We start from the raw sequence: 12,436 nt of genomic DNA, 5'->3' as shown, positions 1-12,436 counted from the left end.
ATCATGAGAAAAGCAGACATTTGATAATGATGCAAAATACTATCATTGCAATAAGGAGATGCCAGTAGAAAATCTGGGTTGCTTCATTGATTTTGCAGTCAATTCCTGTTCTATCAAAGCCACTGCAAAATTTAAGAGGAATAACCCACTGTTGGAAATGGAGTGGGAAACTCTTAATTTACATAAGCAGGCACAGCAGTATTACACCTTAGTTACTAAATCCTCCCAACTAGTTATAAAAGAACTACACATATTGAAAGAAAATTAAAAATTTTCTAGATTATGATTTATTGCATTTTATTTGTGAATTTTTTGTTTTCTTACAAAAAAGACAGGCACAATTTATTTAAAATACCTCAAGTACACTGCAAAAAACAGATCACTATTCCAATTACTTCTTTTCACTTAAATTAAAAGGCTGTGTATAGATTTTATTGAGGCAGTAGTGCATTTTTAGTAGGAATGAATTGCAAAATATATTTTATACAGTAAATGTTAAATTTATTATTACTTATAAAAACTTTGAATTGTACAATAATTCACTTTACAATTGACAGGCTTCTGGAAAAATAGCACTGAAGAAGTATTTGCCAAAGCTATTCTTTAGAGACTCATATTAGTAATTATTTTTCCTATGAATAATTCTTTAAGGAAAACTGTACTTGATATTGATTTACAGGTATATAATTTTACTGAGGTAAGATTTCTACATATGTTGTTCAAATGTTCGTATTTTTAAAAATCAGATGTACAATGCTTGGATGTCACTTGATCTTATCTTTTTTAATTGAGTACCAACACCACAGAAATCAGGAAATGTTTAAGCTGATTCATAGTTTCTTATTTTATTACTATATTATCGTAGGATGAAAAAGGCACACAAGTAATTTCTTCTGGGCTGTCCTGAAGAAAGATCTGCTGTATAATAGATTCAAATAGTTAAGCATACAGCCAGAACTGGGACTTGATTGAAGCAAAATGCAGTGAATCATTTTCCATAGAACTTCTTGTTCAGCAGAAAAACGAGAAGGTTCACATTCACTTTAGCTTTATCAAACATTTTCATTACAGAAACACCTTCATATTGCATTTGAAGCAAGTCCTGCAGTAAGGAAAAAAAGGTATTTTCAAATTGAAATTAGAATTGCCGATGCTTATAGTTACACATACAGAATACAAGCAAAATGTGCCAACAGGCACACATAATGACCCCCCTCCCCACCATAACCCTCTTCCCTAATGCTGAATGCACCTAAATCCAATCTTGGAGATTGAAATCAAGAAGCCTCAAAACCATTTCTATCTGAGACAATGAAGACAGGCAGAAAACTGTCCAATAGGAAAAATATTAAATTCTGCGTAGACCACTTGATGTGACCCTCCAGATGTTGTACTAGCCAGCAACTACCATGTACTTATGCAAGAGTAAAATAAAAACTGAAAGGCAATTGCACAATGCATGTTCTATATAAAATTTATCCTGAAGGGAAGCAGTTTGATGAGTCAGTTTCTATTTGTTTTTGCTACAATGGATGGTAGTTTGTTTCTTCCTTGTTCTTTTTCTTCTAATTAGTGCTCCTGCACTGGGAAGGAAGAGACACAAACTCAACAACAAATCCAAACCCAGAAAGATTCCAAAATAGTGGCAGCCCTTTTGATAGAGGTGGCAGAGTATTGCTGATTTCAATAGAAGAGAATATCTGTAGCTCAGGGTTGAACGGTGGAGTCCTTGGTGCTCTCTGAGCTTGGTTGTTTGCTTGCAGATGCTTCATTACCCAACTAGGTAACATTATCAGCTTTTCGACCATAGCAACTTTGGTGGGGAGGGGGGTCATTATGTGTGCCAGTTTGCACTGATTGCTGATTTCTAACTACTTTAAAAAAGGAATAAAGTCCTGTACTACAAGAAACCACAAGTATCTCTATAAGAAAGCTGTACAAATATATTACTGTTTACAATACAGTAGATTGGCACTAGTTGATTGTAGTAGATTGCAGGATAGTAGATTGTCCACCTGTCAGAGGAATTATCTAATCCAGTGTTTCTCAACCTTGGCAACTTCAAGATGTGTGGACTGTAATTCCCAGAATTCCCCATGCTGGCTGGGAAATCTGAGAGTTAAGTCCACACATCTTAAAGTTACTATGGTCGAAAAGCCCTGCTCTAATCAGTTCTCCTAACATTTTGGCAGGGTATATTTTATCTCAAAGATTTTGAGTAATAAACATGGCAAAAATCTGGTCATGACTGATGGAACTCTGTCTTTTTATTGCTTGAATTGAAGATCCTATTGATAAGAGTAAACTACTTTGTAAAGTCCTCAATTTCAAAATAGGGTTGCTGAGTAGCTCAGATGCTGCCTGAATGCATGTTACAAGTTACTTCTTTCTCTCTACCCCCACAATACATTGTCTAGAAAAGCCTCCAATGAAGCACACATGATTTAAAAGCACAATTTACCTGAAAATGGAGCTGTACTTTTTCCATCTCCACGCCTAAGAATTTAGCTTTAATATCAAAGTCACCCACCTCTTCACCAGGTGTAATTTCAAACATCACATTCTTAAACCTTTGAAGAGGAAAAGTAATCATTTGTAAGTAGAAATACATTTCACATTAAAATGCTATTGAATTAAAATGAAAACACTTGTGAAAAATGACTGATTTAAGTTCTAAAATGCAAAATCTATTTGAATAGATAAATGAGCTGTACAAAACCTACTGATTAGGCTGAAGTTCATCAATTTCTAGAATAACTCCCTTTTCATGTAGCCTTGCTGCTGTGTATTTCAGTGAAATATTCTTCAGTTTGTTTCCACCTTTCTCGTCTTGCTTTCCATTTAATTTAATAGATCTTCGTGAATTTCTGTAAAATGGAATGAGATAAATAGATGTTAGGCCACTCACAGAGGAGACATGTTTACTTAATAAAGACAAATGTTCTTAGATTCAAATTTAAAACAGTTCATCAAGCCAATATCAACCCCTATACTGACATTCTCTCTTTCTGAGGAGGAGCAAAGGCACTCACAACTTGTTAAAAGGGCAATCTAAGTGTCAATGAATTAAAGTGAGAACAAGAAAGGGCTGAGGACTATTATCCCCACCCCCATTTTGTGAGCCAGGAGATGCAGAATGTCTGGCTGCCTGGATGAAATGTTTCACTTCTGGGACAGGATACCCGAAGACTTGACCCTATCTCAGGGCTTTCAGGAAAAAGGGCTGTGCAATGATAGAGATAATTATGTGCTTCAGGAGTGTAAGGTACAGGCAATTTTTTTTCAATCTGTGGAAAGGGATATATTCTTTAAAAAATACTTCGGCCTCCTAGGACCACAGGATTGTGTCCCATGACACAGTGTAGTTACTAGAGAAATGTTTTGTTTTTAGGGTTGGAGATTTTAACAATGTAAATTATGTGTTTAACTTGCAAGGCATGCTACATCCACTCCCTCTTTTTACTGTTTTTTAATTTAAAATGGTACCACCAGAGGCCAGCCATTTTGGTACTGAATTTCATCAGCATGAACACAGCAGAGTGCTCTGGAGGCTGCATCTGAAGGACACAAATTGATCGTTGCTGCATAATCCCAGCTCCTAAAGCCCTTACAAAAACTCCTAGAGCAGATCACTTGCTTTACACATAAAGCTGCTTATTTGAAAACATACAGAATGACTCTACACCAGAGGTTCCCGAACTTTTTCAGTCACAGCACCCAGAGTGTCTCAGTAATTTTTTCACAGCACCCTAGTGGTTCCCAAACTCTTCCATTCTAAAGATGGAACCATCCAGATAATGATGAAAACAATGTTCAGTGGTCTCAGTGGCCTGTGTTGAGAGGTTCATCTTAGCAGCGTCTGTAGGGCCAATGTCCTACAGATTTGTTTAAATTTTAAAAGGTTCAGTATTTTATTTTCTATCATGTTTAGCACAGTATAGTTTTGATTTTAATAAGGTCTACAGATAATAGTAATGCAATCCTTTGCCATGACAGGTGGAAAGCATTTTCTTTCTAAATAAAAAAGATTTCACTCACTTTCTTGTCAAATTATCTAAACATGTTTTAATGTAGGTGTTGTAATAATTTATTTGATCTTCGTAAAAAGCTTTCTTGGAATTGAGTGCATTCAGTGTCTGCTGAAGTTTTACCAACTCTGCTTTTCGATGTTGTCTGTATCTTCTTTGATTTCTGATGTCCTAAAAAATAGTTTCAGAAGAGGAAAAGTTATTTCCTTAATTTTTTTTAAACCTGCAAACAAAGTCTACCCTAAGAGCTGCAAGAAGAGATGGGATAAGGGTCATATATGCTGTCTTCAGTTCTCTGAAGGGAAATTGCTTTATAAGTGCTTATGTATTTATGCTTTTATTGGCAAAGCACTTGTTCATTGATTTATCTCCCTTATTCAAACATAGTGCTTATTTTGATGCTACACAAAGTTTAATTTCATATAGGGTTAACCAGAATTCCACACCAAGATTCAATATTGGTACCTAGGAAGCAAGTAACTGGAAAATTTGCTAATCTGCAGAAGCAGAAACCACTGTATTGTCTACCTGGTAACTACAAAAAAGTCCTTGTATATAAAAAATGAACGTATATGAATCTTTCCATTTAGGCAACTGAAGTAAACAAACTGAAGCTGCACCATGTTGGCCATTACCAGTAACTGTTTTCTGAGGCATAGTTCAGAAAATAACTCACTAAGAGTCGCTGCAGCATGAATTTGCAGTCAAAATGAGTAAGTTTACAATAAAACATAATAATTTACATATTTAAAATTAGTGAACAAATATGTCCATATATGCAAGCCTATCAATTTTTAATTTAATTTACTTGGTATAGTTCATCTATGCTTATTACAACATGCTATTTTATTCAAGACAAACCTATTATATTCAACATGAAAGAGCAGAAAACGGTTGGAAAAATGTAATAATATTGCTACAACCTTGGCTATTTCATTGATGATTTCTTGGTACTTGTTTTCAGATGAAACCAGCCCAGCTTGTTCCAATGTTCGCAGGTTTCTCTGGATTTTTCTTTTCTTTTGTTCTAATGGTAACTGCCCTTCTTCAAGAATAGATCGACTATGTTTCATTTTCTCTGGTGTTTTAGAATCCAGAATTGCTCGTTTTTCTATTATTTTCATATGTTCAGCTTCCTGAGAAAGAAAAGCAGTTCACCTAAGTAAGAATATATACTGTATTCATAAGACACAAATATTACCACCTTTTACTTAAGCAAGCTTATGTGTTCAGATCACAACTAAGAATTGCATATTCTACCTCTCCATGTATACATAAAACCAATACATTTAATCCAGGAATAACCATTTTGACAAGTGAATTAAAAGACAAATCCAAGGCAAGAGATATTTTCATTCCCATCCATTACTGTACAAATGTTCCCCAGCAGTGTAACACAGGGGTAGCAGGTAGGGAAGCCAGTGTAGTAATTAAGAACTAGGATTGGGCACCCCAGGTTCATGCCTACCTTCAGCCACAGAAACTCACTGGGTGACTTTGGATTAGTCACTCTCATCCCAACAAGCCCACAGGGTTGATGTGAGGTAAAATGAGGGGAGATCTCTGTGTAAGCCACCTTGACCTCCAGAAGAAAAGGCAGGATATAAATCTAATAAATAATATGGATGAAGGCCTACCATCTCTGACTAAATATGCTACAGCTCTCTGATGCCACACCACCACAAAGTCTGTCTCTATTGCCTGAATCTTCCTTGATGCCTGCCCAATGTTCTCTTTAGAAATGCTAAAAGACAAAATTTCATACAGCAGTCAAGATTTGTCCCCCATCCTTAATCCAAATCAGTTTCTGATCTAAGTATTTTGGCTTAGATACAAAATAGATCTATTTTTGTGTATGGAAAGTTTTGAACATTTGAGATGAATCCACTGATGGAATGGAGTACGGGAAAGACAGTGAAAGATTATCTTTGTTTATTGCACCAACTGCAACTTCTCTGTATCATCCCCGGTATGTGATCCAGAAGACTGAGACACTTTCCAGAATATCACAAGATGTACATTGGAAGCTGTTTCATTTCTTCCAGTAGCAGTGTTCCAAATGACTGTTTGCTGGCTCAGTAAATGTTTGCTAAGAGTTTCAAAATGATCTCTTCAAACTAAGGGGACCTCAAAATGACAAATATGGCTTGGTGTAAGCAAGCAGAAAACAATGTACAGGTAGTCCTCGCTTAATGACATTTGTTTAGTGATGGTTTGGACTTAGGACATAAGCTAAATAGACTCAGATCCTTTAACTGTTTCTCACAGGGCTTGGTTTCCAGGCCTCTCACCATCCAAGCCCACCTCTGAACTTATTCCAATTTGCCTATTTTAACTGTGTCGCTAGGAACAGGACACAGTATTCTGACCCGGGCCGAGTCCAGCTATTATTTCCTGTGGTCTAGACTCTACGATCCTGTTAAAGCACCTCAAGATAGCATTTGTCTTTTCACTTTCATCACACCACTGTGATGTTTAACTAAATATTCTTTTTTTAAAAAAATCCCATTAAATGCCCAGCATTGCATTTGCAAGATGTGTGGCCATATAAATCAATTTACTAAACTATCTATCTTGTGGTCAGCAAGCACACCCAGATTCTTTTCTTATGTAGTACTCCCAAGCTAGGTTTCCCATATCCCATACTTCTGCCTTTCATTTTTTCTACTCAGATGCAGAGAACATTACATTTCTCCCTGTTAAATTCCATTCTGCTCATCTCAGTCTACTGTTCAAGCCTGTCTTCTCTTTCCTCTGAACTATTAGCCACTTGTCCCAGTATCATGTAATCTGCAAATTGAGAAATGTCTGCTCAACTCCCTAATCAAGGCAGATAACACAGGGAACAGGGCAGAGCCCTGTGGCTTTCCACTTGATGCTTTCCTCCAAACTGAAGGAGAGCCATTAACAAGCACTTTTTGGGTGCAGTCATTTATCCAATTGTAAGCCTCTAACAGTAAAAGATGGGATAAAGATGTGTAGTAGGTGTGGATAAAGATGTGTAGTAGATGTGGATAAAGTGGACAAGAAGAAACCATTTTCTTCTTCCCAAAATACTAGAACCAGGGGTCAACCAATGAAATTGAATCCTGGAAAAATCAGGGCAAGACTAATTGTTTTTTTACACAACATGTAATTAAACTTTGGAATTTGCTACCACGAGATGAGGTATTGGCTATCAACTTGGGTGGCTTCAAAAGGGGTTGAGCCAATTCATGGAAGTCATGGGGATCAATGGCTATTAGCCTTGATGGCAGTGTGACTGCCTCTGAAGGGCATCTGCTGGGAGACTAGTGGGCTTCCTTGTGCAGTTGGTTGGCCACTATGAGAACAGACTGCTGGACTATATGGGCCAGAGGTCCGATCCAGCAGGTCACTGCTTATGTTCTTAGTATCACTTATTTTACCACTGTGTGAAGGGAAATATGAGAATGTCAAAGGCTTTGCTGAGGTCCAGGTGTGCTACAGTATGTGTATGGCTTTTTCCTATTAACGTTAAGGGAGAAAATGTTGGTCTGGCACAAGTTATTTATGAAAAACTCATTCTAGCTCCTGTTAACTGTGGCATGCCTATTCAAGTGCTTACAAACATGCTGCTTAATAAATCTGTTTTAAGATGTTGCCCAGTATAGAGGTCAAGCTGACATGTCTGTAGTTTCCTGGATCCTTTATTCTTCATTTTGAAGATGGGGAAGACATTTGCTCTCCTCCAGTCTTTTGGGCTCAACAGTTCCTCCAGTACTCAGAGATTACAGAGCAGTTCTGCTGTCATCTCCACTAGTTCCTTCAGAGCCATAAGATATAATCCATATGGCCCAGAGAATTTGTTTAAATTCTCTCTTTATATCTGTCCTAAGCTTCAGTCCCTCATTCCCTCAGTGACATAATGATGACCAGCTAGGCTCCATTTCCTTTTTGAGTGAAGACAGATGCAAAATAAGAATTAAAAAGTTCTACCTTCTCACCATCACCAAGTCACCATTTTCTCCTTACAATGGACTTATATCCTCTTTCCTTTTACTTCTGACTTACCCAAAGAACCCTTTTTTGTTTTGTTTCTGGTATCTCTTATGAGCAAATTCTGAGCTTTTTGTCTTTCTGACAAGAGTTCCTACATTTTCTGGTGACTATTTTATATTCTTTTTTGGTAATATTCCCCTCCTACCATTTTTTGTGCATGACATTTTTTCTCTCCAGCATTTTAGAGAGCTCTGCATGTATCAATGCAGGACACCTGAGATGTTTCCTTTATGTAGGAATTGTTTTGTGATTTCACCTACAGTACTTCATTTTGTAGAATTTTCCCATCCTTCTTGGACACTCTTTTCTTTTACTATGTCAGGTCAGTGGGTCTGACTGGCCTTTCCTTGGACTTCATAAAAATCTACTCTTCTGAAGTCTGGTATGCAGATTTATTGATCTTTATTTATTTATTTTATTTTTTTATTTATTGGATACTGTAAGATGCATCCAGTTCCCCTCTTTGTAACTCACATTAAAACAAACAAACAACATAAGCAATATAAACAATAAAAATCCAACAGTTTGTAGAAAAAACAGTATGTAAAAATGAGATCTGACTGTTCTGTTTCCCCTCACTAGGATATCACAAATTCAGGGATAAAACTATTACTTCCCCCAAGGGATAAATAATTTCCACTTGTCAAACAAGTCCTCCTGCAGGTAAGAATTGAGCCCAGGATATATCCCATTGTTTTTTCTTCTGCCTGCTGAGAAATGAAGTTGTCAGCAAAAGAGGACAACATTTGTTGAATCTCTGATTCCCAGATTGTTGTTAATTCGTTTAGTCGCTTCCGACTCTTCGTGACTTCATGGACCAGCCCACGCCAGAGCTTCCTGTCAGTCGTCAACACCCCCAGCTCCCCCAGGGACAAGTCCGTCACCTCTAGAATATCATCCATCCATCTTGCCCTTGGTCGGCCCCTCTTCCTTTTGCCTTCCACTCTCCCTAGCATCAGCATCTTCTCCAGGGTGTCCTGTCTTCTCATTATGTGGCTAAAGTATTTCAGTTTTGCCTTTAATATCATTCCCTCAAGTGAGCAGTCTGGCTTTATTTCCTGGAGGATGGACTGGTTTGATCTTCTTGCAGTCCAAGGCACTCTCAGAATTTTCCTCCAACACCACAGTTCAAAAGCATCTATCTTCTGTCATGTTCACCGTTCCAATGTTGCTGGTACATCGTAACGTTTCGCATGTCATTTCACTGATATGTGTTTCATCTGGGAAGGGCGGAGGATTCCATCTCGGGGAGTTGTTATCTGTTGGCTGCTGGGTTGGAATGTGTTTGGGTTATCTCATGTGTTCAAGGTTACTTTCCCAGGATAGCAGTTGAAACGGTTACCAGCACCTGGGGGGGGGGAGTTTGCAACGGCAGGGCGAGGGGAGGGATTACGTCTGAGGCGAGGGTTTTTAGTTTGTATTTGGCGCGCTTTTACTCATTCTCAGCTTTCTTTGTATTTGCATGCTATTCTTTTAATAAATCAGATATCATTAAGTACCTGCTTGTGAGTCTGAGTCTATTAGGATAGGCAACCATTACATAAAGCTGAGAATCAAAAAAATTTTTCGTTAGCCCCTTTCCAGATGTATTTTGTGAGGGGAAGTGCTAGCGATGAGCAAACCAAATCCACAAACCATGGAAAGCGAGGAATCGAGCGAGGGGGAACCCAACTCTACAGTAATAAGAAGGGAGAGAGTCCCTCCTCGAGAGACTTCAGAAGTTCGGGAGGGGTCGAGCTTCAGCCCAGGAGATGAGGAGGTTGGAGGTAAAAGAGCCCCCGAACCGACTGGCGAGTCACCAGGCGAGTTGCTCACCTGGGATGAGACACAGGGAACCCTACCAGGGACGTCAAGAATGTCTTGGAAGCAGCGGTACCCGTTGTCCCCAACCGCGGTGAGGCAAGAGAGAAAGGAGGATTCTCAAACCCCTGATCGTATAAAACTGGTGGAGACTAAATTGGAGTCCTTAGAATTCATGTTTCGGAAAATGTCCATGGACTGGGGTCCACGGGAGAGGAGGAGAGAGGAGTCTAGTCATAGGTATTCGACTCCTTCTTCGCCCCCACCTTCCCCGAAGGAAAGGAGTAGAACCCGGCACCGAGAGCAAGTGAGAGCGCCGAGGGTAAGAATTTCAAGGTCCCCTCCTCGAGAGTGGAGATCCTTGGAGGCTAGAAGGAAGCCCGACCGTCCAGCTGTGGCGAAGGGACCACCCGGAGTGGGGGTAAAGGACTTTACCGTTAAATTTGATGGAGATCCAACTAAGCTGTCGTTCTTCCTTACCAATGCAAGGAGTTATATGGACGAATGGGAACAGTGTTTCCGCTCAGAAAGAGCCAAAATTAATCCCATTGCCACTAAGCTCAAGGGGCGGCCGGCCGATCGGTACATACAGTTATGTCAATCGGAGGCCCCTGAGCTGGAGGAGTTTGAGGAATTCCTGTGGGCGTTAAAATTACACTTTGAAGACCCATTAGCTAAGGAAAGAGCAAAACGGGTATTGAGGGAACTGTGCCAGGGGCCACGATCGGTGGCAGACTACGCTCTGGAATTTAAGGCTTTGGCTGGGAAAGTTGAGGATTGGTCCCAATCCACCCTAATAGAACTTTTTAAGGACGGTCTGAATACGGAGGTCCTAAGGTGGTCGCTTGGGCGAGACGACTCGGCACTCCAAGGCACTCTCAGAATTTTCCTCCAACACCACAGTTCAAAAGCATCGATCTTCCTTCATTCAGCCTTCCTTATGGTCCAGCACTCGCAGCCATATGTTACTACGGGGAACACCATTGCTTTAACTATGCGGACCTTTGTTGTCAGTGTGAGGTCTCTGCTCTTGACTATTTTATCGAGATTTGTCATTGCTTTCTCCCAAGGATTAAGCGTCTTCTGATTTCCTGACTGCAGACAGCATCTGCAGTAATCTTTGCACCTAGAAATACAAAGTCTTTCACTGCTTCTACATTTTCTCCCTCTATTTGCCAGTTATCAATCAAGCTGGTTGCCATAATCTTGGTTTTTTTGAGGTTTAGCTGCAAGCCAGATATTGCACTTTCTTCTTTCACCTTCATCATAAAGCTCCTCAGTTCCTCTTCGCTTTCAGCCATCAAAGTGGTATCATCTGCATATCTGAGATTGTTAATGTTTCCTCCAGCGATTTTAACGCCAGCCTTGGATTCCTCAAGCCCAGCATGTCGCATGATGTGTTCTGCGTACAAGTTGAATAGGTAGGGTGAGAGTATACAGCCCTGCCGTACTCCTTTCCCAATCTTAAACCAGTCCGTTGTTCCGTGGTCTGTTCTTACTGTTGCTACCTGGTCGTTATGCAGATTCTTCAGGAGGCAGACAAGATGACTTGGTATCCCCATACCACTAAGAACTTGCCACAATTTGTTATGATCCACACAGTCAAAGGCTTTAGAATAGTCAATCAAACAGAAATAGATGTTTTTCTGAAACTCCCTGGCTTTTTCCATTATCCAGCAGATATTGGCAATTTGGTCCCTAGTTCCTCTGCCTTTTCTAAACCCAGCTTGTACATCTGGCAATTCTCGCTCCATGAATTGCTGAAGTCTACCTTGCAGGATCTTGAGCATTAGCTTACTGGCATGTGAAATGAGTGCCACTGTTCGATAGTTTGAACATTCTTTAGTGTTCCCCTTTTTTGGTAGGGGGATATAAGTTGATTTTTTCCAATCTGATGGCCATTCTTGTGTTTTCCAAATTTGCTGGCATATAGTACGCATTACCTTGACAGCACCATCTTGCAAGATTTTGAACAGTTCAGCTGGAATGCCGTCGTCTCCTGCTGCCTTGTTATTAGCAATGCTTCTTAAGGCCCATTCAACCTCACTCTTCAGGATGTTTGGCTCTAGCTCACTGGCCACACCGTCAAAGCTATCCCCGATATTGTTATCCTTCCTATACAGATCTTCCGTATATTCTTGCCACCTTTTCTTGATCTCTTCTTCTTCTCTTAGGTCCGTGCCATCTTTGTTTTTGATCATACCCATTTTTGCCTGGAATTTACCTCCAACGTTTCTAATTTTCTGGAAGAGGTCTCTTGCCCTTCCTATTCTATTGTCTTCTTCCACTTCCGTGCATTGCTTGTTTAAAAATAATTCCTTATCTCTTCTGGCTAACCTCTGGAATTTTGCATTTAATTGGGCATATCTCCCCCTATCGCTGTTGCCTTTTGCTTTCCTTCTTTCTTGGGCTACTTCTAGTGTCTCAGCAGACAGCCATTTTGCCTTCTTGGTTTTCTCTTTCTTTGGGATGTATTTTGTTGCCGCCTCCTGAACAATGTTGCGAACTTCTGTCCAGAGTTCTTCCGGAACCCTATCTACTAAGTCCAGTCCCTTAAATCTATTCTTCACCTCCACTGCATATTCCTT

At 39.6% G+C, this 12,436-nt stretch overlaps 1 protein-coding gene across 2 annotated transcripts in view; it reads right to left on the bottom strand.

Annotated features, from left to right (window-relative positions):
• Nucleotides 1-280: 280 nt before the first annotated feature.
• The window catches only part of IQGAP2 (IQ motif containing GTPase activating protein 2), a 166,299-nt gene continuing 154,143 nt past the window's right edge, over nt 281-12,436 (bottom strand). For both annotated transcript variants that reach the window (XM_063295538.1, XM_063295539.1), the window contains 5 exons: nt 4,952-5,164; nt 4,039-4,199; nt 2,724-2,867; nt 2,462-2,570; nt 281-1,102 (listed from right to left, as the gene is read on the bottom strand). In XM_063295538.1, coding sequence (XP_063151608.1) covers nt 989-1,102; nt 2,462-2,570; nt 2,724-2,867; nt 4,039-4,199; nt 4,952-5,164 — 741 coding nt within the window. In that variant the 3' untranslated portion in view covers nt 281-988. The remainder of the gene's footprint in view (nt 1,103-2,461; nt 2,571-2,723; nt 2,868-4,038; nt 4,200-4,951; nt 5,165-12,436) is intronic.

This window comes from Candoia aspera, chromosome 2, assembly GCF_035149785.1.
Source record: "Candoia aspera isolate rCanAsp1 chromosome 2, rCanAsp1.hap2, whole genome shotgun sequence".
Classification (NCBI taxonomy): Eukaryota; Metazoa; Chordata; class Lepidosauria; order Squamata; family Boidae; genus Candoia; species Candoia aspera.
The sequence above is the reverse complement of the archived record's forward strand: the minus strand, read 5'-3'. Positions and strand labels throughout refer to the sequence as shown.